This window comes from Podarcis bocagei (assembly GCF_964188305.1).
Source record: "Podarcis bocagei genome assembly, chromosome: 6".
Classification (NCBI taxonomy): domain Eukaryota; kingdom Metazoa; phylum Chordata; class Lepidosauria; order Squamata; family Lacertidae; genus Podarcis; species Podarcis bocagei.
This window is the reverse complement of record NC_138130.1, coordinates 85,649,343-85,676,854: the sequence shown is the minus strand read 5'-3', so window position 1 is coordinate 85,676,854 and position 27,512 is coordinate 85,649,343. Positions and strand designations below refer to the sequence as shown.

Sequence of the window (27,512 nt, the reverse complement as noted above, 5' to 3'; positions counted from 1 at the left end):
GTGAGGGGAGGACAGGAGAGGAAACCCCATTGCACCAGGAGAAGTACTTTCACTAGTGGGACTCATTATTTGAATCCAGCCCAAGGTAAACAATTAAAAAGTAGTCTCAGGTGGCACATTTGGGTGAAAGGTGGTTCCTGGCTATTGAAGTGTTGAAAGCCACCATTTTAAATCGTGAAAGATTTAACACTGCTTTCGAATTTGAAACATGCAAATTATCTGCCTGTCCATGTTCAGGTATAAAATTACACTGTCATTACTTAGGAAATGAATATGCTATTAATTTTATTCCTATCTTGACAAATAAATGAAGATGATTGATTCAGCTCTGAACAGTCTCCGCTAATATAGCACAATAAAGCAGAACTGAACTTGTAGCAAATTATACAGCCGTTTTTTCTGTGGATGGATTTTCAGTGTTTACTGAACTCAAGGCCTGTCCCTTCCTCACTTCTTTGCAGATTTCCCTGCTGTGAATTGGGTCATTCAGTTTGACTGTCCGGAGGACGCAAATACTTACATTCACAGAGTTGGCAGAACAGCCAGGTATGTTCTTCAGTGTTCTGGGATTCTGTGTGAAAGCAAAACTGTTAATTGTTGTAGAAAAGATGACCAGCCCCGTGTTAGGTTAGGTTTGGTAAAGGTAAAGGGACCCCTGACCATTAGGTCCAGTCGCGGACGACTCTGGGGTTGCGGCGCTCATCTCGCTTTACTGGCTGAGGGAGCTGGCGTACAGCTTCCGGGTCATGTGGCCAGCATGACAAAGCCGCTTCTGGCGAACCAGAGCAGTGCATGGAAACGCCGCTAACCTTTCCGCTGGCGTAGTACCTATTTATCTACTTGCACTTCATGCTTTCGAACTGCTAGGTTGGCAGGAGCAGGGACCGAGCAACGGGAGCTCACCCCGTCGTGGGGATTCGAACCGCCGACCTTCTGATCGGCAAGTCCTAGGCTCTGTGGTTTAACCCACAGCGCCACCCCCACATCCCTTAGGTTAGGTTAAATGTCATGTCTCTGTCTCTCTTTTAGCCCAGTACCCCAGCCAAGATTATATAGTTTATTGAGGAAAGGCTACACAATGCCTGTGTTGAACCTTCACTGTTGGAGGCGATATATCCCTCTGAGCACCAGGTGGTGGGAATTGCAAGTGGAGAGTTGTCTTGTGCGTTGGTCCTGCTTTTGTGGGCATGCTATAGGTCAGCCACTGTGATAACAGGATGTTGGTCTAGATGCAATAGGGATGTTCTTCTCATAGAATCATAGAGTTGGAAGGGACGCTGTTTTTGGACTACAGCTCCCATCATCCCTAGCTAGCAAGACCATAGGTCATGGATTATGGTAATTATAGTCCAGAATTAGCTGGAGACCCAAGTTTGGGAAACAATAATCTAGTCCACCCTTCAGCAATGCAGGAATATGCAGCTGGCCCTTCCGGGTATTGAACCTGCAACCTTGGCGTCGTCAGCACTGTGCTCAAACCAACTGTGCTATCCAGCAGTTCGTATATTCTTAAAGCCATGGATTAAATTACAGGAACTTTCACAGCTCATGGAGCACAGCTGATTCCAACGTTCAGGTCTCAAAATCCCCTGCTCTATATTAAATTTGGCTGAAAATTTGATATGTTCGTATACCTTAATATAGCACATTAGTAGCAAAACTATACTTTTCGCCTGGATTTTTAATTATTTATTGTCTGCCTATGTCGCTCCTGCGAGGGAGACTGTTGCCTGCCGTTCGGATTATTGATCAGGTTCACGGCTGCTTAGCTTCAGTAATATTGCTCCTGAATCTTGTTTCCAGACCCTTCAGATGGCCTATTATTAGTACCTGGTTTGCATATAAATACTGTGTTTATCATTGTTTGCTCTTTCACAGCTAATTAAAAACAAGTTGATTCAGTTTACAGTGCAATATTCCAAATGCTTACTCACGTGTCAGCTTAGTCCACAAGTAAGTGGGCACAGGATTGCAGCCGTAGGCTCTTATTTTTGTTAACATTATTCCTGAAGGTTGTCTGCAGGGATAAATAAGCAGCTGCAGTTTTTTAAGCACTCTGCGGTTGCTTGTTAGGATACTGAGAATCTTGTATTTAATTTATTAAGCTTCTAGTGCTTGTGACAGCAGAGCAGAGTGACAGCAGAGGCTCCCCGGAGACTTTGGAAAACTAGGCTAGAGATGTGAAATTGAATTTCTAAAGGCATCATTAAACTATGTCTTTGGGTATTTTGTAAGAAGAGGAAAATTTTCAACGAAAACTGCAAACATCTGCAGTATTTATTGGTCTATCTGTATCAGATATGGTCTTGTTACTTGGGCTCCAAAACAGCACATGATATAGATCAGACCTGGCCTGGCATTTATTGTGGGTTGTGCAAAAGAATACAGATAATCGTTTGGGAAATATTTTATACACTCTGATGCATTTAATTTATTCATTCCTAGCTTCTTTCCTCATCGTACCCAAAAGGTCCTAGGAGGCTCATATTATAGACCTGTATCTTTTGGTGCTTTTAAAAAATACTATTAAAAAAATGCACTTAAAGCAGGCAATAATTTTTCTGTACACTGCCCTGAGATCTACGGATAAAGGGTGGTGTACAAATATAATGGGACGCGGGTGGCGCTGTGGGTTAAACCACAGAGCCTAGGGCTTGCTGATCAGAAGGTCGGCGGTTCGAATCCCTGCGACAGGGTGAGCTCCCATTGCTCGGTCCCTGCTCCTGCCAACCTATCAGTTTGAAAGCACATCAAAGTGCAAGTAGATAAATAGGTACCGCTCCAGCAGGAAGGTAAACGGCGTTTCCGTGCGCTGCTCTGGTTCCCCAGAAGAGGCTTAGTCATGCTGGCCACATGACCCGGAAGCTGTACGCCGGCTCCCTCGGCCAATAAAGCGAGATGAGCTCTGCAACCGCAGCTCATCTAATAAATATATACACCAACCTGCACCATCCCCCATCAGCCCCAGACATTCCAAATGAGAGTTATATGCAATGATGGGAGTTTTATCCTGTGATACAAAAGAAGCTTGAAACTAATCATGTAACAACAACGACAAACTGCTGGGCTACTTGATGGAAGGGCATGACGGGAAGGAACAAGGCACAGAGTTACAGAACAAATCATACAATCTGTCACAAATAGCAGAACCATAAAAATGTCAGAAGCAAATATGAAAAGCCATAAAGAGGAATTACCATCAATGTCAGCAAAACGGCAATTCTTTCGGAGGATTTTTCCTCCCCCACCCCCAATGCCTTTGTGTAACCCAGAAATGAAATCAAGAGGTATGGATTAATTGTGGCCTGGATGGATCCTTGACCTCTCTCCATTAACATGATGTTTTAGGCATCGGCCTTACTTCCTATGCCTTCCCTGGGTCAGATACTGTATTTTTGTCCATGCCAATCTATTTATATACCACAATGTCCGTAAGCAAATCAGTGCTCAAAGTGCTTTGCAGAAAAATTGTAGTCTAACACATTATTCTTTAACAATTAATTTAACACATATTTTAATTTATTATTTTATTTATTGAATGTCTTTACCAGCTTTCAGCTGAGGATCACAGGACATATTCTGATACATTCTCTTTTTTCATCCTTCTGTGTAATATCTGTGACATGTAGGGTCTTTTACAAGATGGCAGTCACAACAGCTAAAAAATCCCTACCCAGAGTAATACCCATAAAATTCCAGACATATCAGACCTTGGGACAAATTATTGACTTTGCAACCAACTATTGTCTCAGCCAGAATAAAAATAAAAAAGATGCAGATTTTTGGCAGTTGTAGAATGTCGAATTCTCCAGTATGTTGTTTAAAAAGTACCCCTGCCTCTTCCATATTATTCGTAATGGTAAAGTCAAAAGTGGGCTGAGTCCTAATTTGGCCTGGGAGGCTGTTCCCAGACTGATATCAGGTGTGTGGCAGTTTGCAGACTGATTAGCTGATTGGCCATGCTTGCGAGCCCCTGGGCCTTTGCACAAATGTTTTGGTTTCAGAAACCCCCAGGCAGAGAAAGGTGTTTCACCTGACGTCCTGATGACGTTAGGTGACTTATAGTTGGGTGACTTCTCACCTGTCAAAATGGCCCTGGGGGTTGGAAGAGGTCATCTAAATCCAGTTCCCCATCCCAGCTCCCACCATCCCTGTAGTACAGAATCCACTTCTGTCAAAGAAAGCTGCTTTTGATTTCCTTCGACCTCATGTTTCTGACCTCTGAATTGCATTTGAAAGGAAATACTGAGAAATATATTCAGGCAATGCTGCTGTGCTGTGCTGTGCGATTGCTGCTGTTCTTTGATTGTAGGGGTGTGTGTGTGTGTGTGTCTGCGTCTGAAATGGGTTGACAAGAGGATCAAACAAGCTTTGTAAGTATCACACTTTTGATGGAAAGGCGTGCATTTGAGACTTTCAGATTTTATTTCCAGAGACATAGTTTGGTTAGTCCCCATGCAGCAAATACAAGAAAAAGCCTTGCAGCTTTTAAGACCCTCACATTGCTGAAAAATTGATGCTTTTGAATTATGGTGCTGGAGGAGACTCTTGAGAGTCCCATGGACTGCAAGAAGATCAAACCTCTCCATTCTGAAGGAAATCAGCCCTGAGTGCTCACTGGAAGGACAGATCCTGAAGCTGAGGCTCCAGTACTTTGGCCACCTCATGAGAAGAGAGGACTCCCTGGAAAAGACCCTGATGTTGGGAAAGACGGAGGGCACAAGGAGAAGGGGACAACAGAGGACGAGATGGTTGGATAGTGTTCTCGAAGCTACCAACATGAGTTTGATCAAACTGCGGGAGGCAATGGAAGACAGAAGTGCCTGGCGTGCTCTGGTCCATGGGGTCACGAAGAGTCGGACACGACTAAACGACTAAACAACAACAACAAAGTGTGGATTCAAGCACACAGATGAGCCCATGAAAGCATATCGCATAATCGCTCTATTTTTTAAAAAAGAAATTCTCTTTATTATATTTTTTTTAAACAAGTTTCAATACATATTACTTATACCATTACGTTTTAGAGCAGTTTCCCAAACCTTGGTCTCCAGCTGTTTTTTGGACTACGACTCCCATCATCCGTAGCTGGCAGGACCAGTGGTCAGGTACAATGGGAATTGTAGTCGAAAAACAGCTGGAGACCCAAGTTTAGGAAACCCTGTTTCACAGCAAAAAGTAAAAGAAAATTTGAAAGAAAAAGAGGAAAACATGCCCCAAAGAATCCACAAGTACATGGCTTTATAAAATCAAAACAAATCTACATTGATATATAAAGACATATCATTCATCATCCACAGAAAGATTTAAAGTATAATTGACTTAATTGACTTAAGATAGCTTATGAGTAATTCCATATACATAAATGATGTATCAGGATACAGTTTTGGTGTGGATCGCTTATCATATGATTGATAAAGGGCCACCAAACATGAGTTGATGCATTTGTGAGCTGAATGGCATTGAGGACACAACCATTTAAAGGAAGCAGTCTATCGAAAAATATGATCGCAACTTCACAGTGTTGATTTGCATGCATACAGCAGCTCCTGTTCAATATGTAGATATTTTAAAACATCTGTGTGAATGTGACAGAAATTTCGGATAACTGTATTTCTCCATCTTTTTTAAATTTACGAACTCCATTGACAATTTTAAAAGCAATTACCAAACATCAAGTGTAGTATTGCAAGAGAAATACATGGACATATGTTTAAGTCTTGTATGCAGTCATCTACATGGCATCTGCAATGTTCTGACGATTTCCCCATTTTTTTAGGTGGCCGGGTGGGAATCTATAACAGTAGCATGTTTTTAATTAGGACCAACTAAATGAAAATAGCAAACAAGCTATTTGTAGAAATGCTTCGTTAGATGGGATGTTGAGAAGAACAGAGCAAATCAATGGGAAAGGATGGTAGTAAGGAGGTTGAGAAAGCCCTAATTGACATTGTAATATTTAAATAGAATTGGTGTGGATAATTACAGACTTAATTAGTTTAAGCTGTGCTTGGAGGGGGTGGTTGGGGGTGGGATCTTAGGTTATAACAAAGATTCCAGCAGGGATGGGGTGCCTGTGGCCATCCAGATGTTGTTGGACTGCCATGGGAGTTTGTAGTCCCACAACATCTGGAGGCTGCCAATTTGCCATCACTGGTCTACAGAGAAGAAGAAACTTTTGCTTTGAAACGATGAATGCCAGCAGCTAAGTTCCAGTAGCTGCATGGGCAGACTGAAATACAAACTAGTCAGTGTCATAGATCTTATTTTGTTGACTTGATAACGATTGTGCAACAAATCCCCATGGTCCGCAACTAATCAGGGGTGATAAACCAGAGTATTCCCCTCCAGTCCCTCATTAGACACAAACCACGGACACAGCTAAAACCTCTTCTGTAAATTTCCCCTTGCTTCAGAGTTGGCAGCTGAACCCTAGATTTGGCCCAGTGCAGCCTGCTGCCACACCCTAGGCCAATTGTTGGCTTTTTTCTGTCTTTGTGTTCCAACACTGACACTCTTCACAACTGAAATCTTCCCAGACAGGGCTTGAGACAAGATGAACACTAAAATAAATGAGAGTATGCTTGGTTTCCCTCTCTCCATATTTTCCTGTGCGTATGAGTTTTCAGTTAAAAGCATGATGTCAGAGAGGTTAATTGCTCAACAGAAGCCAAATAATATTAAACATCCTTAAGTGTCATTGAAATATTGAGCAGTCTGGATTGCACCTCTTCATTTCTTTCACGGGCTGGGGCTGGGGGCCCCTCTTCCTCAGAGTTTAAATGTTCCAAATACCAGACTGCGGCTCTTTAATCCACTAGAAATTAGTGAGCGAGGTTGTGGTGTAGACGTTCAAAAACTTCATAAAAATTATATCGACAGTTTTAGTAGCCGTTAATGAGGTTAGAGATAATTAGAAAGTTCCGCGAGCCGTGAGAGTGCATAACTGCGTAGAACGAAAGCCAAGTTAAATACCTTACCTAATTAGGAATCTGTATGCTTGCAGTAATTAAAATAGAATGGACAGATACTATTGTAAGTCTGAAATCAAATTATTAGTGCTGTGTGAAAACTTGACTAAAATAGAAAATGTCCTGAACGTTTCCTGAAGGAGTAGTGTTTGGCATTTGTATCCCGCCGTTCTCAGAAGGGAGCTTAGGAAAGAGTACATGGCCTCTCATTTAATCTTCTCCAAAACCTCATGGGATGGATTCTTCTTTTTCCTCATTTGCAGAGTCCAATATCCATCTTTGGATATACAGTGGTACCTCGGGTTACAGACTCTTCAGGTTACAGACTCCACTAACACAGAAATAGTACCTCGGGTTAAGAACTTTGCTTCAGGATGGGAACAGAAATCGTGCAGCGGTCACACAGCGGCAGCAGGAGGCCCCATTAGCTAAAGTGGTGCTTCAGGTTAAGAACAGTTTCAGGTTAAGAACGGACCTCCAGAACAAATTAAGTTCTTAACCCGAGGTACCACTGTACAGTGTACAGTGGTACATTGGTTCTCGAACTTAATCCGTTCCGGGAGTCCGTTCGACTCCCGAAAAAGTTCGAAAACCAAGGCGCGGCTTATGGTTGGCTGCAGGAGCTTCCTGCACTCAAGCGGAAGCTGAATCGGATGGTCGGCTTCCAAAAAAGTTTGCAAACCGGAACACTTACTTCTGGATTTGCGGTGTTTGTACGGGAGCCAATCCATTCTAGTACCAAGGTACAGTGGTACCTCGGGTTAAGTACTTAATTCGTTCCAGAGGTCTGTACTTAACCTGAAACTGTTCTTAACCTGAAGCACCACTTTAGCTAATGGGGCCTCCTGCTGCCGTCGTGCCGCCGGAACACGATTTCTGTTCTCATCCTGAAGCAAAGTTCTTAACCTGAAACACTATTTCTGGGTTAGCAGAGTCTGTAACCTGAAGCCTATGTAACCCGAGGTACCACTGTATCACTGTATGCTTCTTCAGGTTCTCCGCAGTAATAATAATAATAATAATAAATATGCCATCCATCTGACTGGATTGCCCCAGCCACTCTGGGTGGCTTCCTTCATCCATGTAAACTCCACTGTTAGTTTTAGGTTGTCCACCCATGGCATAGGTAGTCGTCCACCTGGTCTTTTACAGTTGTAGGGTCTGCAGACTTAACATTCATTGGCCTGAATTGTCACTTGCCCCATGTCCATTTTAACTTCACAGCCTTTTCCACTGCATCCATGACTTTTGAAATTTGTCATATCCAATTATTCATTTACCTATCTTTTAATGATGCTCCTAGCGTTGCATATTCCATGGCATGCTATGTTGTTCTTAATCTGTTCGTGTTTCTGTGTCACGGTCCAGTTCTCTGCTCACAGGCACTATGCACACTTTGAATACTTTAGCTTTCAAATCTAAGGAAATGTTTTTCATTTTCTTTATGGAATGGATAATGGGTTGATCAAAACCGTGGCTCAATTCAGACATCAGCCTGACCATGTTTTGTGCTAAACGTTGTTTAAAAACCCAAACCATGGTTATGGCTTCCATTAGGTACAGTACACAAATAGTGGTTTAAGAACTGCTTGTTGGCTTTTGTGTTGTCTCAGTAGTAGTAATTTTTGAAGTGCAGGAGCTCGTCATGCTAAGCCCCCATAGCCACACACCAAAGGATAGTCAAAAAATGCAGGCAAGGGTTATTGATCGGCTATATATACACCCTAAAGAGCAGCAGGACTTGGTTTAATGCCTAACCTGTTTAGATTAGAATGACTGCAATCCTGTTCCAAAAGCCTGGCCACTTCAAAGGTGAACAAAGTTGAGTTCTAATAAGTTCTGTCCAAAACGATAAAAGTTGGAAAAAAGTGAACCTTTTTTTACTCGTGTTCCATACTCATTCTGGTTTGGGTGCTAGTTTGAAAGCTATGTTGCAGCTGCAGTTGTTGGGGAATAATTCTGCTTTAAAAATGGTAGCAAAATTTTGTCTAGCCTTATGACATTTTAAAGAAAATGAGAACGCTAGGTAGTGTTTAAAAATAAAATCCCGCAATAAGGTTTCCACTATAAATATTCATAGTTTTCGACCATTTTTCTCAAGACAAGTTGCCATTAACATTCTGTTGACCTCTAGGATAATAGAAGTGGAGTGTCTTCATGCAGAAACATCTTTAAAGATACACTCGTCACCCCAAATCTGATTATCTTATTGCTCATGTGCCTTGCTCCAGCCCATGAAGCCTATTTTGATCATGTGTGATATAATATAATGGAATACAATGCCACTAGAGGACAGCAGTAGTTAGCTTTCATTTTTGGAAAGCTACGTTAATGTATTTTTGTCCAACTGTTTCAGGGCTTCCTCACACATTATATTTTTTTAATGCATACTTTAAGGGGAGACTTAAAGCTCAAATGTGTGGACGCAGCGGCTGATATTTGAAAACGCTGTGTAGCATAAAATGCATTGTCCATATGGTGGTTCTGAATGTTTGTGCAATTCAGTTGCAGACTTGTCTTTATTGCTATATTTCCATAATTTTGTTGGGTGCATATGAGAGTTCATGGTTGTTGGTGTTCACATTTAAAAAGTTACGCTGAGGGCTGGCATCAACTGCTCACTCTTCCATGAACACTTATGGCAAATTTTAGATCGCTGCTCTGTAATGGGTGAAATGATCCTCAAAGACTGAGGTCTGATTCAGAAGTAGCCACAAATCATAAAATACATAATGAGCAGGTACACGCCTCAAGTGTGTATGGTTTTTGCCTGCCTCCACTTACCAGGTTATGGTGTAGCTTGGTAGCAAACTATAGTTTGCACTAACAACAGTCTGCTGTATTTGGACAAAATGGGAAACAGTAGTTTGTTTTTGAAGGAGACAATGGTAAAACCACTCCTCAGGAAACCTTTCCTACATTTGGAAAATCTAATTACTGGCCAGGTGTAAATCTCCCCTTCTTGGGCAAGGTTCCTGAGCTTGTGGTTGTGGACCAGATCTAGGTGCTCTTGGAGGAAACTGATTCTCTAGATACATTTTAAATGGGGTTTAATTGGGACCACATTTGGCATAGAAATGGCTTTGGCCACCCTGTATGATGACCTCTGTTGGGAGAGAGACAGGGGAAATGTGTTATTGTTAATTCTCCTCAACCTCTCTATGGCATTTGATACCATTGAGCATGGTATCCTTCTGGAATGGCAGTTCAAGTTAGGGCTGGGTGGCACTCCTTTGTGGTGGTTCTGGTCCTACTTGGATGGTCAATTCCAGAGACAGATGCTTGGGGAGTGTTCTTCAGCTCTACGAAGCCTTCAGTGTGGGGTTCCTCAGGGTTCAATTTTATTCCCCATGGTATTTAACATCTACATGAAACCACTGAGCGGGGTCATCCAGAGCTTGGGAGTACGTTGTCAATAATATGCTGATGACACACAACTCTACTTTCCATTCCCATCTGCAGGTGAGGCAGTGGGTGTGCTGGCCTGCTTCTTGCCTGGGTAACGGACTAGATGAGAGCTCTTGATAGGGTTACGCTCTCTCTGAAGGAGCGCATACGTAGTTTGGGAGTATTTCTGGATCCTTTGCTGTAGCTTGAGGCTCACGTGGCTTTGGTGGCATGGAGTGGCTTGCATCAGCATTCGATTTCTGCAACATGTTGCATGACGGAACAGAAACATTAGCTGGTGCAAAATTCAGTGGCCAGGTTGCTCACTGGGGCAAGATGGTTTGAGCATATAATCTTAGTCCTGGGCTGACTGCATTGGCTGCCAGTTAGTTTCTGGGACCAATTCAAAGTGCTGCCTTTAACCTATAGAGCTTTAAATGGTTCAGGACCACAGTACGTCAAAGACTGCCTCCCTTCATATGAACCGACCCAGACCCTGTGATCAACATCTGACGCCCTTCTTTGTGTGCCTCTACTGTGAGCAATCTACAGGGCAGCAACACAAGAACAGGCCTTTTCTGCCTTGGCTCCCCATTTGTGGAATGCTTTCCCGGGGGAGACTCACCTGGCACCTTTGTTACATATCTTTCGCCTCCATGCAAAAACATTCCTCTTCTCTCAGGCCTTTATTTTTAGCTGTTGCCACTCAGTGTGTAGAACCTGTGTGAGGTGTCTAGGGTTAAAGCTGCACCCGAGGAATAAGCACATGTGGTCTGCTAAACATGTGGGGTGATGTGGGATAAACACCCTACATGTTTAGCAGACCTCTTATCCTTCTCGAATGGTACCCCCTTGTGAATGACACATACAGTGGTACCTCGGGTTAAGTACTTAATTCGGTCCAGAGGTCCGTTCTTAACCTGAAACTGTTCTTAACCTGAAGCACCACTTTAGCTAATGGGGCCTCCTCCTGCTGCCGCACTGCCGGAGCACGATTTCTGTTCTCATCCTGAAGCAAAGTTCTTAACCCGAGGTACTATTTCTGGGTTAGTGGAGTCTGTAACCTGAAGCGTATGTAACCCGAGGTACCACTGTACCTATGTGTGCTTACACAATGTAAAGACTCTTGTGAACAACATTTTCAGATGCCTTCTGGCATCCATATGTGTCAGGGAACCGCCATCGGCTCACAGGCGAGCAACAGAAGGGCAGTTGTGTTACAGAGAGCCTCCGAAAATCCTGCGAAGCAGTTCCTCTTCCGGGGAGAAGGAAAGCCCCACCTCTAGCGGAGAAGAGGTGCAAGGACCAGAGGAAGCTTGTGGGAGCATTAACACCACTCCTAGTGAAGGCAGACAGGAGGGAAACACACCCTTACCATCGCTCGTGCTGCGCAGTAGCCTAAGGTGCAGAGAAGGAAGGGAGAAGGTTGGGAGTAAAGAAACTCTTATGTTGGGGGAGGTCCAAAAACAGACCACTCCCGGATTCTACTAGCGATTGAGCCAGGCATGAACTTTTGACGCTCTTCACTGTAAATAGTTTGCACCAAAATAAAGCCTGTAAAAGACAGATTGGAGTCCTGCCTGGTTACTCTTGAGTACCCGCAACAGCCATCTGACAATATGTTAAAAGCTTAATTCCAAGCACATAATGTACAATAAAATATAATGTATACCTTTGGTCCACTGTTGGTTTTGGATGCTCAAAAAGCCCATTGTGTTAGTCTGATCAAATCCTGTAATAGGTAAGGTAACCTGTAAGAAACACAGCTATGTCCTGAGCCCATTTATACTTGGCAGATCCTTTATTTCTTGAAGTGCAACAGCTTTCTAGGATTTTTGAATGGGCTGTTCCATAAGTTAAGCTAACAGGGAGAGGCAGTCTGGTTTAGGCTTTATACGTAATGAATATGTGTGACTTGAAAATTGTTAGGCTCACCGCCTGCTGCTTAACGGATAGGATAATTACTCAATTATACATACACATATTTTGCATATATCAGAACTTCAGCAACAGCAATTTTTGAAGAATTTTGAATGAAGGGAGTCTGGGGCGGGAGATCTAAAATTGTAAAAATCAGAAGCTGCTGCTCTTTTATGCAAAGAGTGGAAAGCTGTCTATGTTATTCCTGTAAAATATTGGTGTGAGGCCCTGTGACCCTCCAGGTGTTGTTGCACTTCCAACCCATATCAGTCCCAGCCGGCATGGCCAGGGGTCAAAGAGGATGGAAGTTGTAGTCTGCCAACTTCTGAAAGGCCACAAGTTTCCCATCTCTGTAGGAAGCTGTGTCACTAATCTCTTTGGTTTGTGAGTTTTTAATGAGCGGTTTTGGACGACATCACTCCTAATTGTCCTGTATTCCTCAGCCACAAATGTGGTCACCAGCTTGCCCCTAGAAGCATCTATTTTGGAAATTTGCTGTTTTCTGTACCTCCCAAAAGTGCTGTTTTATTGTTCAGAGCCTTGGGTAGCAGCAAGATATTTTGCTGTTTTCCCAGTCCCAGTTTGGTAAGGATGGAATGGATGGTCATGTGACAAGGAGGAAAGGGAGGAGCTTGGGGAGTTGGAGGAGACCAACTCGGAGAAAGGTCCTTCTGGGTTGGAGGTGGTGAGAACTGGGGACCCCAGAAGGAGACCAAACTAGGGGAGGGTCCCAGCGGATGGGGAGCCAGGAGATCTGGAGCCAGGGCTTAGTGGTTTGTCAGAAGAATGTCTCATCTCTGCAATACCAGACACCCCAAGTGCTATGTAACCCCAGTCTAGATGGCTTCATTGTCTCCCACTATCTTTTTATTTTTTAAATTTTAATTAGTTTTTCACTTTAAAGTTTTACAGTCGATTATCCAAAAACCAACATAAAAACAAGATTCCAAAGAATCTCCTGGACTTCCCTCCTCCCCTTTCTGGGTCCTGTTTTTAACCATTTCCTCCTGCATCTTTTATAATAATCCAAATCTTTTACATCTCCGTTATATCCAAAATTGAACATTAAACTACAAGTGTTATTCCAATCCTACTAATGGTTTTAGCTGCTTACAATGGTTTTTAAGATAAAATATAGATTTTCCCCATTCCATATTAAAATTTTGGTCTTCCTGATTTCTGATTCTTCCGGTCATTTTTGCGAATTCAGCATAATCCATCAACTTAATTTGCCGTTCGTCTCTCGTAGGGACTTTGTCTTCTTTCCATCTCTGAGCCATTAACATCTAAGCAGTTGTGATCACATACATAAATAGTATTTTCTGCTCCATTGGGATTTCAACACCTAAAATTCCAAAAAGAAAAGCTTCAGGGTTTGTTTGTTTTTTTAAAAAAGGTTATTTTAAACATTTTTTTTCAATTCATTATACAGTGGTACCTCAGTTTACGAACTTAATCCATTCCAGAAGTCCGTTCTTAAACCAAAACCGTTCTTAAACTGAGGTGCGCTTTCCCTAATAAGGCCTCCTGCCGCCGGTACCCTTCCACCGTTCGGATTCTTAGACCGAGGTAAAGTTCTCAAACCAAGACACTATTTCCGGTTTTGTGGAGTTTGTAAACCAGATCGTTCTTAAGCTGGACTGTTCTTAAACCGAGGTACCACTGTATATCATTTCCCAAAATTCCCACTATCAGCAGAGAGCCTTCCCTTTCAGGGGAAGCATTTGTTGTTAAGGCTGATAGTGAGCTGGTTCCACTAATTCTACCTCTGTCTCCATGGACACGGAGGAAATCGTGTGAGCAAACTGTGTGTGCTTATGGAGGAATACCCCGTTGCTTGCCCAATCCTAAAGCTCAGGACATAACTTGCAAGAATAGTTCTGCTCTTCAAAAGGAGAGAACAGGGTGTGTGCCAGATGTTTGATAGGCTTAACTAAGACACTGATCCGTGTTTCTTAGGTCTCTGTAGCCTGTAAACCCATGTTGGGATGCAAATCGCTTCTGCTGGCCAGGGTTGAAAACTGTGGGGATTCCTGCTGGTGTGATGGAGGAATTAAATGCATTCTTCTGCCGCCACCGTCTTGAGGAAAATCCCTGATTTTTTGCGTTCTAAAGAAAACAACAGCCTGCACATTAGATGTGAAAATGCAATTAATGCCACGTTTGGTTTGGCCCTTAGAAGAGTCTGTCATTTTTTATTTACCATCTGGAAACCTAATCAGGAAACATTTTGTTTTCTAATTCCTTTCTTAGGTACAAAGAAGGTGGGGAAGCGCTGCTTGTGCTGCTTTCTTCGGAGGAAAAGGGGATGATGCAGCAGCTGTCACAGAAGAAAGTTCCCATCAACAACATCAAGTAAATTCTTCAGCTCTTTTTTATTATTAACAAAAAAATCAGTGGGTTTTTTTGAGAAAACGAGGTGCAAATACTCATTTATTGATAAAGGTGCCAAGGGGGCCTGGACAAAATGGCAGCCACGGACAGCAAAAGGGGGGGAAAGGTGCTGCTACTATGTATTATTGTCTTATTTATTGGATTTACACAACACTTTTCTGCCAAGGCACCCAAGGCAGTTTACAATTTTAAAATGCTTACATTATGTAAAATGTAGAGTGGCAGAGCCCTCTCAGGCCCACTGATGATATGTGGCCTGGATTCCTTTGCTTCTACCTTCCCTGAGGACACACAGGTCTTTCTTAAACAGCCCCAGGGAAGGTGGATGTTGTACTGGTGAGGACTGTCACAAAAAGGCCCTAATTGTTGTTATTATTAACTCTTATGTGGCTTGAAGTAGACTTCCTCCCCCCGCCCCAACAAACCATAGTTAAGATTTTTTTTTTAAAGATATTTATTAAAAGTTTTTAAGATGTAACAAGAAAAAAGAAAAATAAACATACAAAATAAAAAACAGTTAAAAACACACATTAATTTTCAATAACATAACTTCCATACACTTATTTCCTCGGACCTCCTCATACCTCCCTTCTTTGTATTCCAGTTCGATTTGTTAGTTCAGCAAATCCTTACCATTAAACTTTTAGCCATTTGTAAAACCTCTTTTTTTCATATCTCTTAAAGCATTACAGCTGGAAACCGCTTAGTTTCTATCCAACATCCTTCTAACATTCATTAATTTTACAATGTTTCTGTAAGTAGTCTTTGAATTTCTTCCAGTCTTCTTTCACCGACTCTTCTCCCTGGTCTCGGATTCTGCCAGTCATTTCTGCCAATTCCATGTAGTCAAACCATAATTAAGCGTAACCACTGTTCACTGGGTGCAGACAGCACAGTAAACTGTGGTTAATCTAAAGCAGACTCCTCTGCATCAGATGTGAATGGAATGTTCAGTCTCTTCCTATACATAGATGTGGTAGAATTGCCCATCCACAGAAAAGACTTCCTGTTGCACCTCCTGCATGGATTGCTACTCTGCTTCATTCTCGCAGAAAGTATGTGGGAAGCTTCCTTCAAGCCAGGCTAGATCACTGGCCCATCTAGGTCCATACTGTCTGTAGCAGGGATAGATAGGAAAGCTGTTTGCTTCAATTGCAGCAGCAGCAGCAGCTTTCTTTTCGGGTGCCTTTCTAATGTTCACTAGTGAAAATAAAGGGTGAAAAGGAAAAGAGAAGACTGTATCCCGTGCTAAACTCCCCCATAGGGACCTTCCAACATTTCCCCCTCCCTCCTTTTGAAAAATTGCAGAAACTTCCCCTCCTCCCTTTTTTGCCACCTGTGAATGGGCTGGCGAATTTAGGATTTAGGCAAAATGCCCAGTTCTTCAAAGAAAGGAAAAGGAGGTGTGCTTCTGGTTTTAATTCAGGACAAAAGCATCTCAGAGTTTACAAGTTTGAGGAACGCTGCCACTAATACACAGATTCTTGCACGACTGCATTAAAATGCTAATCTGAAACATGGCAATGCTAAGTCTGTAGTATTAGCCCCTTTCCTCTGAGGAAGGCTCAACGGAGTGCACCGATAGTTTCCTTTCTTTACTCGTAATGAGATCTGTTTCATACCTTCATGCATACAGACCTAATTACCATTTGGTGCCTAATATCTCAGTCACTCAATATGCGTTGAAATTGGTTCACATGCTCCACTGAAGTAGTTGTTGGCTTCCAGTAATGCTGTTTACAATACTGTTCTAAATCATGGGTGATAATGTGGGGATGCAGTAAAGCTTGCAAATCCTTGTAAATGGCCCCTTTTAGCCTTTGTTTTTTCCTCTCTCTTAAAGGGATATAATGACTTGCCAAGGTGGCTTAAATGGTTTACTGTGGAGAGGAGATCATTTTTGCTTTGGAACTGATGAGCCATGGAAAACACTGCGGGGGTGGAGTGGGGAGAAAAATGCAGATGATATTTAGTGTTGGTTATAGATCTCAACATTCAGGTAATTTCTGCTTTCATTTGCTTTGAGAGAGAAGCTTCTGGTCGATATGGCTGTGAGGAGATGGGTTTAAGAATGTTCAAGTCAAGTTTGGGGAAAACTCAGAAGCTGGAAGAGAGCTCAATAGGATTTCCAGGGGTCAATGCTCCACGTAACTCATTGCTAGCAGGAGGAGGTGCAGATTGACTTAGCTTGCACTATTTATATGGGTTCCAAGCAAAGTTCAACCTGTACAGGAGCCCTATGCATTCCTTCCTAGGTGAGGAGAACTACAGTGGTACCTCAGGTTAAGTACTTAATTCGTTCTGGAGGTCTGTACTTAACCTGAAACGGTTCTTAACCTGAAGCACCACTTTAGCTAGGGGGGCCTCCTGCTGCCACCGTGCCGCCGGAGCACGATTTCTGTTCTCATCCTGAAGCAAAGTTCTTAACCTGAAGCACTATTTCTGGGTTAGCGGAGTCTTTAACTTGAAGCGTATGTAACCTGAAGCGTATGTAACCTGAGGTACCACTGTAATGGACATCCTCGGTGAGCAGGATTCACTCCAAGTTGACTCAGCTGCCCAGGCAGATGGGCCAACCTGTCCACTTGGCATCTCACCACATAGGACACCTGTGCACTGAGATGTGAATTTCTGCTAAAGCTCTGATAGCTCCTGATCTATACTTGGTTCCTTTGAAATGTGCAGTTGGCTGCTAAGGGAGGCAGCAGTACCGTATTTTTCCATGTATAAGACTACGTTTCCCCCCCAAAAAATAATGTCAAAAATTTGGGGGCGTCTTATACATGGATACATCTCCCCCCATTTTCTTAAATTGGAGTCTCCAAAAATAGGGGGCATCTTATACATGGGGGCATCTTATGGATGGAAAAATATGGTATGTTCCTGTTCCATCCTTTTGCGTCTTGCACCCTGAGCTAGGCTGGAATATCCAGTCTCCTTTCCCAGTTTATGCCTTGACAAGGAGGAGATCCTAGCTCTTCTCAGCCAGCTGTTCCATTGTTGAACTACTCTTAGCAGAACATAAGCATATCTTTCAGCTGGCTCGCCTGTGATGCTCAGCCAAACCATGGCTTGCTGCAAATGGGAGAGTTTCTGGAGGAAGATTTTGAAGCTGTTGTGCTCCTCCTCCATGTCCTTCTGAAGCTGCACTGCTGTGAATAAAGCCACCCAAACCTGGTTTAATAGTTTGCCTCACACCAGACAAGCCACGATCTGTAAACAACGTTTGGTTACAGGTCATGGTTTGTCTGGAGTAAGACAAACCATGATTCCGGGTTTGGACAGCTTGCTTAGCTTAGCTCACAGCAACATGGCAGGACTTCAAGAGGACCAAAGCATCCACAAATTCCTTTCTGGGAGCCCACATGTTCATATAAGCCGTAGTTTGGCTGAGCGTTGCTTGCAAACTCGCTGTATGTGGCCTATTCAGAGCATGTTGGGTGAAAACTCTCCCTCCTCCACCTTCTTTCTGATAGTTTTCCAAAACCTGAAAAGGATATTGGCATCTCCCTCTCTGCTGCCTGCACCAATCAATAATGTTTCCTCCTCTCTAGGCTAAATGTACATAGCTTGCTTTTTCTTTATTTCTTAGCTTCATAGGATTTCCGTCTCAGCCTCTGCCTCGTCCTTGTACCTCTCTGCTGAATCTTTTCCAACTTGCCAATATCTTTTGAGACACCTGGTGCCCAGAACTCACAGCAGCATTCCAATCAGGTCACAATAATGCTGAATAAAATGGCATTATTATTTCCCAGTTCTTGGCAACCATTCTCCGGCCGATAAAACCTAAAAATGGCACTGGCCTTTCCAGCCACAGCATCACATTGCTGACTCATATTCAATTTGTTTATGTACACTGTAGATTCTGAATGCTTCTGCTGCCTAGCCAGTTATTTCTCCTTCTCGGTATTTTGTTCCCCTTCCTGTATTCATTACATTTAGCCTTGCTGGATTTCATTGTGCTGCTGCTTTCTCCCCACTTCTCCAGCTTGTTAAGAAAGAGTAGAGTTCTTTTGAGCAGCAGTGGGGAAACATTTTGAGCCACAATGCCTTCTGGGCAATTTTCTGAGGGCCTCAAGCCAGCAATGATTGGGTGGAACAGCAAACGCAGATTTTACTGGACACAGTAGTCGTTTCTACACATGTTCACAAACACCTTTCTGTCCTCCATGTAGACCAGCAAGAGGCATTGTCCAGTCCACCACTAGATCTAGGCTTTTGTCCAGGGCTTGTACAGCCTCTTCTGCCTCAGATGTAATAGGGAAATAGAGCTGACTCTCATCAGTGTACTGATGACACCTTGCTCCAAAACTCCTAATGACTGTTCCCAGTGCCTTCATATAGACTAGGGTTTCCCAAACTTGGGTCTCCAGCTGTTTTTGGAATACAACTCCCATCATCCCTTGCTAGCAGGACCAGTGGTCAGAGATGATGGGAGTTGTAGTCCAAAAACAGTTGGAGACCCAAGTTTGGGAAATCCTGATACAGACGTACCTTGGAAGTCGAACGGAATCCGTTCTGGAAGTCTGTTCAACTTCCAAGGCGCGGCTTCCGATTGGCTGCAGGAGCGTCCTGCAGCCAGTCGGAAGCCACGCTGGATGTTTGGCTTCCAAAAATCATTCAAAAACCAGAACAATCACTTCCGGTTTTCGATCGTTCAGGAGCTGAAACATTCGAGTTTACAGGCGTTCGGCTTCCGAGGTTCCACTGTATAGATGCTGAATACCACTGGGGACAAAATAGTGCCCTGTGGCACTCCCATTGGGGCCAAAGAGCAATCTTCTAATGCTATTCTGTGGACAGCACATTGCTGGTAGGAGCAGAGTGGCTGTGACACAGTAGACTCAGTTACGTACTCTAACCAGGGCTCAGTTGGCCTCAGAGTGAGATCTGCACCACCAAGACCTGTATCCCACTTTCCTCTGAAGAGCACAAGGCAGCATATGTGCTTCTCTGCCTCCTCATTTTATCCTGTGGCAAAGGTTAGGCTGAGAGATGACTCAGGGTCACCCCGTGAGCTTGGCGGCTGAGTGGGGATTCGAACCCTGGTCTGCCAGGTCCCATTCCAAGACTGTAGTCACTACACTGCCTTTGTGGTGATGGCCTCTTCAAGATGTCCACTGGTTGGGGCTTGTCTGCTGTGGTGCCAAAATGTTCCTCTTCAACCAGGCCTTTGGAGGATTAATATTCTATAGCTTTTTTAATGTGTTTGTGGGAGGGGGGGGATTGTTGTCTTGTTGTTTTGTTTTATTTGCGCTTTTACCATGTATTTCTTTCTTGTGAATGTGAATCGTCCTGAGATCTTGTGAAGAAGGGCGGAATAATAATAATAATAATAATAATAATAATAATAATAATAATAATAATAATAGTAGTAGTAGTAGTAGTAGTGGCACATGGGCTAGAACGCTGAAGTGTTGGTGGGGAAGAGGCAGGATGAGGAAACACAGCCTCGCTCCCCTCCCTCATGCAATTATTGTTGCATGTGTTTTTTTTGAATAATACAGCTTTAATCTCCACATCAGTTGGTGTACTACCTATCTGTGAAGCCACAGTTCTGTAGAAATGCCTCGGGCTCTGGAAATTCCCAGCAAGAGTCTTATTTAAGTGCTTGGGGTGGGGGGGTGGGGAGCCCTCACACTGTTTTCTCATGAGAGAGACCGTGTCAGTGTGAGGTATTATTGCTGTATATTTTGCTCACCCCCGCTCCTTCAGTATGAGCTCAATTTTCCACCTTTTTATAAGCTCAAGAAGCAATTTAATGTTAATTGTGTGGCTTTACCTTGAAAAATCGTTGCCTCTTCCAGTTTAAACTGTTCTCTAGATAAAAGGCCTGAGCTTCTGTTTGCTTTCCCTGCATTATTCATGGGAGGAGAACGGTCTTCATGCCTGACATGATTTCAGCTGAGTTTTGTTCAGATGGGCAGTACCTTTTAACTATTTTGAAGTAATGCTTTAAAAAAAAATGAAATGAAAAAAAATTGAACCTGTTGAACAGGGGGCTGTGACCCTTTAGGAAGAGATATTTCTTTATTTGAAATGGTTTTATACCGTCTTTCAACAAAACTACCATCAATTAAAAAGCAGAATGAAACCTCATTTAGAAATAATCTGGAATGAAGCCAAGCAGAAGTATCTCATGTGGAAGATCTTCCACAGGGATGGGGCCATGACAGAGAAAACCCTGCCACTTACACACACCAACCTGATCTCCCTCCCTCCCTCTCTCTCTCTCTCTCTCTCTTTCTCTCTCTCTCTCTCTCTCCCTCTCCATCTGCCCCAACCCTCTAGAATCAATCCTGAAAAGCTTGTTGACATCCAGAAAAAGATGCAGTCCTTCTTGGCTCAAGACCAAGAATTGAAAGAGAGAGCGCAACGGGTAAGCTGCCTATTATGATACTTTCTTAGTATACACCTTTGAAGGTGACCTGGAAGCTACAACTAAACCAGAATGCAGCAGCAAGACTAGTGACTGGAAGCAGCCGCTGGGACTGCATAGCACCGGTGCTAAAGGATCTTCGCTGGATTCCAGTACATTTCTAAGAACAATTCAGAGTGTTGCTGCTGACCTTTAAAGCCCTAAACCAGGGGTCAGCAACCTTTTTCAGCCAGGGGCCGGTCCACCTTCCCTCAGACTATGTGGTGGGCCAGACTATATTTTGAAATAAAAAATGAATGAATTTCTATGCCCCACAAATAACCCAGAGATGCATTTTAAATAAAAACAGACATTCTACTCATGTAAAAACACCAGGCAGGCCCCACAAATAACCCAGAGATGCATTTTAAATAAAAGGGCACGTTCTACTCATGTAAAAACATGCTGATTCCTGGACCGTCCGCGGGCCGGATTGAGGAGGCGATTGGGCCCCATCCGGGCCTTAGGTTTAAGCCTACCCCTGCTGAACAGCCTCGGCCCTGTATACCTGAAGGAGCATCTCCACCCCCATTGCTTAGGCTGGACACTGAGGTCCTACTCCAAGAGTCTTCTTCTGGTTCCCTCACTGCGAGAAGCAAAGTTACAGGGAACCAGGCAGAGGGCCTTCTCAGTAGTGGCACTCTCCCTCTGGAAAGCTCTCCCTTCAGATGTCCAGAGGATAAAGAACTGCACAACTTTTAGAATACATCTGAAGGCAGCTCTGTATCAGGAGGTTTTCAATGCTTGATGTTTTTTATTATGTTTTTAGACGTGCTGTAAGCTGCCCAGAGTGGCTGGGGAAACCCCGCCAGTTGGGTGGGGTATAAGGGAGCCTGTGGTCCTCCAGATATGGTTGGACTACAGCTTTCATCATCCCTGACCATTGACCATGCTGTCTGAGGCTGGTGAAACTTACAGGTCAACAGCATGTGGAGGACCGTAGGTTCCTCAACTATGGTGTAGAAAATCCTACGCAATGTTGTATACATGTCAGTTCTGCCATGCCATGGGAAGTTCTGCATCAACCCGTGCAGTCAGGAGGGTCTCCTGTGCATTAAATTGGACTTTTATCAAGCTTCCTAGTTTCCGTGGAACATGCGCTAGAGATGAAGAGAGGGATTTTTAATGAGCTTTAAATAAGTTTAAAAATATGGAGGAGCATTCAGCACCTGCAGCACCTTGGCTGCTGTTTATTTTAAACTTTTTGCCTGGGTTTCTGCAGAGCCAGGAATTCTGGAATGAGCTACAGTGCTGGTGGGTAGTAAAAGTGATCAGGAATGCCAGCATTCTCTCAGCTAGTACCAGCTGCCAATTTTAGTGGTATAAATCCAGCTCTTTGCTATCTCTTTTGGTGGCAATACCTTAACTGTCAGCAGCCAAGGTAAAGAGGCAGTATCTTGTGAAGAGGGCTAACATCTAATACAGTAACCGCTATGCCACACTGCCTTTTTCTGAGGAATAATGAATGGGCAGTGCAGAAGTTCAAAGAAATAAAATTAAATGCCTCTAGTTCCCAAGCCTAGAAAGCTAGATTAATGATGTGGTGATAACTGAGAAATAGGAACCTATAGTCTCTGAACAGCTCATTATGTAAAATAACAATACTTTTCATGATAATTTTGCCTTTGTGGAATGTGCCAGATTGCTCACTGGCTGGAAAACCTTTTGTTTATTACCATATTATAATTTATTACGGATAACACCTGCTTTCTTCACAATATTTTCTTGTTGAGGTTCAAACCTGGAGTGCTTAGCTATGTCGTGTAAAAGCACATAGCTGTGTATTTTTGATTTTTGTAAACTGTATAAGACAGTATGTAGCAACAACAGGAAAATGTGAATGAAAGAATGGAATAGAATACTTTGGTTTGTCCTGAAAAAAAGAAGCAGCAATAACCTTTTCTCATTTAACAGCTTTTTTGCAGCTGTTTTAAAAAACCCGCTCTAAAAAGATAGATAAAATTAAATTGAGTGGAGTGAAATAATCTTGGAGTTTCGGGATAGCGATGGAACGAGTTCAAACAAGAGCTTTTGTCACAGCTGACAGATCCAGTGATGAACCTGCCTTGTAAATCCAATTTTTATTGCTTTATTTAAAACTGTTTTTTGCTGTTGCATAGCACTCTGTTCTTCCATTCTGTTGAAGGCTTGTGGTCAGTTTCAAATGGCTTAAATGAAGGCAGAGGGGAGGAGAGGGTTATGATAAAGGCCAGTCCTCAATATTTTTTAAAAATTGATTTTTTATAGAGAATATTTCAATTGACCAAAATAAAACAATTAAAAAGGGAAGGGGAAGAGGTATATTATATAGCTGTACAGCTACTACAATTCCATATATGTATGTCTAATATATAGGTATTTAAATGCTATTGTTATCCCAAAACATATATGGTTATTTATAACCTACTAACTTTTTTTAATAAATGCGTTCTAAATATCACTATACCTGTCCTTACACTATATTTTTTACATAATATCACAGTGATCATGTTTTACCTGTGGGTTGCCATAGGCCTCTGGTTGCCTACAGTGAGAAGAGGAATAGATAGGCCTTGGGCCTAAAATCCAGCAAACTTCTTCCTCAGTTTTTAATTTTATTTATTCTATTTGTAAAATTTGTACGCAGCTTGATTGTTAAAAAACAAACAACAAAAACTCTCAAAAAAGTTTACAAAAATGTAAAGCAATAAAACCAAGAAAGATTTGCAGCAATACTTTACAGCAATATTTTAATAAGAAGCTAAAATATTAAAGCCAGTTAAAATTCACACCAACTTTCCAAGCATCTGGGTGGACTTGTTTAAACCAGGATGTTTTTAGCAGGTGCCGAAAATGATACCGTGAAGGCACCTGCTTGGTATCAATAGGCAGGGAGTTCCAAAGTGCCGCACCGAATGATTTGAGTTCTTACTACAACTCCCACCATCCTTGCCATTGTCCGTGCTTTCTGGGGCTGATGGGAGTTGTAGTTCAGCAACATCTGCCTTATGACCTTGTTCCTACTTCACATGAGTGAATTCTCCCCATCCTCCTTTAATTGTGTTTAAAGAATTCATACATACACGCTGGCACTAACTGCAGTTAAGTTTGACAAGGTTTCCTTGTTAACCAGAGTTTGGTTAAAAGAATCCTGGTTAAAGCAGAGCGTTTATCTACTTATCTAGCTATAGTTAATGTTGGTTCCCATAGCTGCAGCTAAGGCTGTAGGAGTAGGAGCAGCGGCCCTGTTAAAAAACCTTTTAACTGTGGTTAAAAGTGGCCTGATGGTACGTCTCTGCACCAGCCCACAGAGGAGTAATGCTTATATTATCTCCAACTCAAAATGTCTCTCCTGCATAGGAGTGGATTGGTATATTTACTGCCTCTTCTGAGTCTGTTTTGTCTGTGGGAGCCTTTGGTAGTCGAGTAGCATGTATCCATCACTTTGTCATCAAGCCCTGCGGCACTGTTAGAGATATTGCGGTGGAATAGCCAAATTGGATTTTGAATTCAATCAAGCTTTATTGCTTCAACTTTGGTTATAGCAACCACATTAAAAGAAAAAGCAGCACGTTGTTGCGTAAGTGCATAAAAAAAAATTAAGTGCATCATACCATGAAAATATAAACACTTTCCTCTTCTTTAAATACTGCAGCAGTGTTCTCTTTTTTTAACCATTATATACCAATTGACTGTATGGGGTTCATGTTTAATACCAGCATTTTCAGCAATGGACTTCTGCCTACCATGGTAATAATAATAATAATAATAATAATAATAATAATAATAATAATAATAATTCTGGGCGACTTCCAACAGAACACTAAAATACAATAACCTATTAAACATTAAAAGCTTCCCTAAACAGGGCTGCCTTCAGATGTCTTCTAAAAGTTTGGTAGTTATTTTTCTCTCTGACATCTGGTGGGAGGGTGTTCCACAGGGCGGGTGCCACTACCGAGAAGGCCCTCGGCACTGGACCTCAGTGTCTGGGCAGAACGATGGAGGTGGAGACGCTCTTTCAGGTATACTGGACCGAGGCCATTTAGGTCTTTAAACATCAGCACCAACACTTTGAATTGTGCTCGGAAACATACTGGGAGTCAGTGTAGGTCTTTCAAGACCAGTGTTGTATGGTATTGGTGGCCGCTCCCAGTCACTAGTCTAGCTGCCGCATCAAAATTCAAGCTGGCAACGCTGCAGGGAATGGTTAGAGCTGTAGTCCAATGGTATCTGGAGGGACCACAGGTTCTCATTCCTGATCTAGCAAGCAGAGGCCCTTCCCAGTAATCTGTTATCTGGAGTTTAAGGGATTGAACAGAAGAGTTCATGCATATGCAGGAGTTGTATCCCTTTCTGCAAAACTGCTCCTGCTGGTATCCTTGTGTGTCACTAAGGGGAGACAGTGTTAACTGGATGGAGACACTTTACTTGACTTCCCAGTCCTCAGTGCCGGCTCATGCACGAGGCAAAGTGAAGTGACCGCCTCAGGCGGCAGGACCACAGGGGCAGCAGACCTGGCTTCCAATAAATGCTGCTGCCACACATTCCTTGACGGGTGGGTGTGCCTCCTCCTCAGCAGACGCCTGTCAATGCCACCTCTAGAGCGCCCCCCCATGCCCCTTCGATTCCACTTCAACCATTGGATGATGTTGACTTGATTGGATTCCCTCAGTTGTTTCCAATGTAGATCTTCAGTCACCGCTTCCTCCCTGGTGAGAGAGGAGACCATTTTGTGGTTTTCGTTGGGTACCAAAATGTCTTGTGCTGGCCCTGCCAACCCTCAAATGCATTGGGCGGTACTCGAATTTTAAGTTATAAGGTGGGGATGAGAGGCAATGAAGAAGGAAGGAATTTTGTCAGGGTAAAAAAATGGAGCAGTTTCAGGGGACTTTGGAAGGTGCATATGATGAGGTTGGGGGCTGTAAACAGTATGTAGCCACCGGCTTACAAAGCAAAACTGCATCAATTTAATTTGACCAATGCTCTGCAAAATGCAAGCAGAAAGGTTGTTGTAGTGCAGGGTTTTGTATAGTGTAGAAGATCAAGGTGCATGTATGTGAGAGAGATGGAGACTGAATAAACAAACAGCAGTGAGCTATTGTAAATAATAATTTAATAAATCTATTGAGTGTTGTTAAGATTGGAAAAATTCAGCAGCGGTTTGCAGGCAGTGCAAGGCAAATGAGGATTCCGTACGTGAGCCAGTGAATATATCTGTAAAACTGTTTCCCGCCCCCCCTCTCCTTTCCCAAACAAAAATTACAGAACAGTTTTGTGGAAACATAAACAGTATGATTTAATGAATGATACACTTGAGTTACCAGCCAAACAAAAGGGCATGCTGGTAGCAGCAGGTTATTCGGTTTTATAGAAGTGATTTTCCAGTGTTTTATTGCAGTCTGGGTAACATGAAACTACAAGCAAAATCTGTTACTACAATTCTTCTTGTTGTTGCTTCAAAAGATGGGTTTTAACGGCAAAAGCATCCCATACCACAAGTTCTATTAGCAGTTTAAAAGGGGGTTTCAAGGACGGAACAAATACCTTCAATTTTAAGAAATACAGGAGAGAAAAAGGTTATTTTGAAAGGCAAGGAAAGAAGCCTGCTATAAGGCCAGTGGGCGTGAGTGAGAGGTGGATGAGAACATAAAAATGTGCAGAGACACTGAAAAAGAGAATTGAGGTTTGAAATGTCAGCTGGCAGCTGGGAGTAAGTTCCAGTGGGGCTTACTCTCAAGTAACTGTGTTTAGGATTGCAGCCATAGTTAAGCTTACTTTTCAGTAATTTAATTGGTGTTTTCTTAAAATTGCATTTATATCTGTACCTTTGATGGGCTCTGAGCACACAGAATCCAAGATAATTCACTTGGCTGTCTCCTTGCCTTCAAATTCTTAGGTTCATAGTCTGAGTCCACAAGCCCTTTATATTGGACTCCTGATTTTCTATGTACTCTTTAGGTTCCTATGATTATGTTTTCATATTTAATATGTAGATACCATAACCACTGAGAGAAGTTTGGAAATGTAACACTCCCCAAAGCTCAAAACGCATATAAAGCATAATTGAAATACAAACCAACTCTTAACTTTGGGACTCATAATGCAATAAAGAATAATCTGTTTTTATAAGACTAATTAGTTTTAGCTGAAATGCAGTGCGCTAATTTTGGTTCTTTAACATTTTGGATCTCTTTTTAGATGTGGAGTGTATCTGTGTGCCTTTTTTTACTGTTTAAACAAATACCTCTTCTCTCTTTTTCTGGTAGTGTTTTGTTTCCTATCTGCGATCGGTCTACCTAATGAAGAACAAGGAAGTGTTTGATGTATTCAAGTTACCCATTGCTGAATATGCCCTGTAAGTGCTATTATCCCTAATCATTACGAAAAATGCTAATTAAAAAAATTGGATTGGATGGTGCTGGGAGGGAGTGTGTGATTTC

General features: G+C 42.6%; 1 protein-coding gene across 1 annotated transcript in view; it reads left to right on the top strand.

The window, feature by feature from the left end:
- DDX10 (DEAD-box helicase 10) overlaps nucleotides 1-27,512 on the top strand; it is a 174,117-nt gene that overhangs the window by 20,174 nt on the left and 126,431 nt on the right. Inside the window, exons 9-12 of the mRNA XM_081199358.1 lie at nucleotides 462-546; nucleotides 14,532-14,633; nucleotides 20,964-21,051; nucleotides 27,339-27,427. Coding sequence (XP_081055484.1) covers nucleotides 462-546; nucleotides 14,532-14,633; nucleotides 20,964-21,051; nucleotides 27,339-27,427 — 364 coding nt within the window. The remainder of the gene's footprint in view (nucleotides 1-461; nucleotides 547-14,531; nucleotides 14,634-20,963; nucleotides 21,052-27,338; nucleotides 27,428-27,512) is intronic.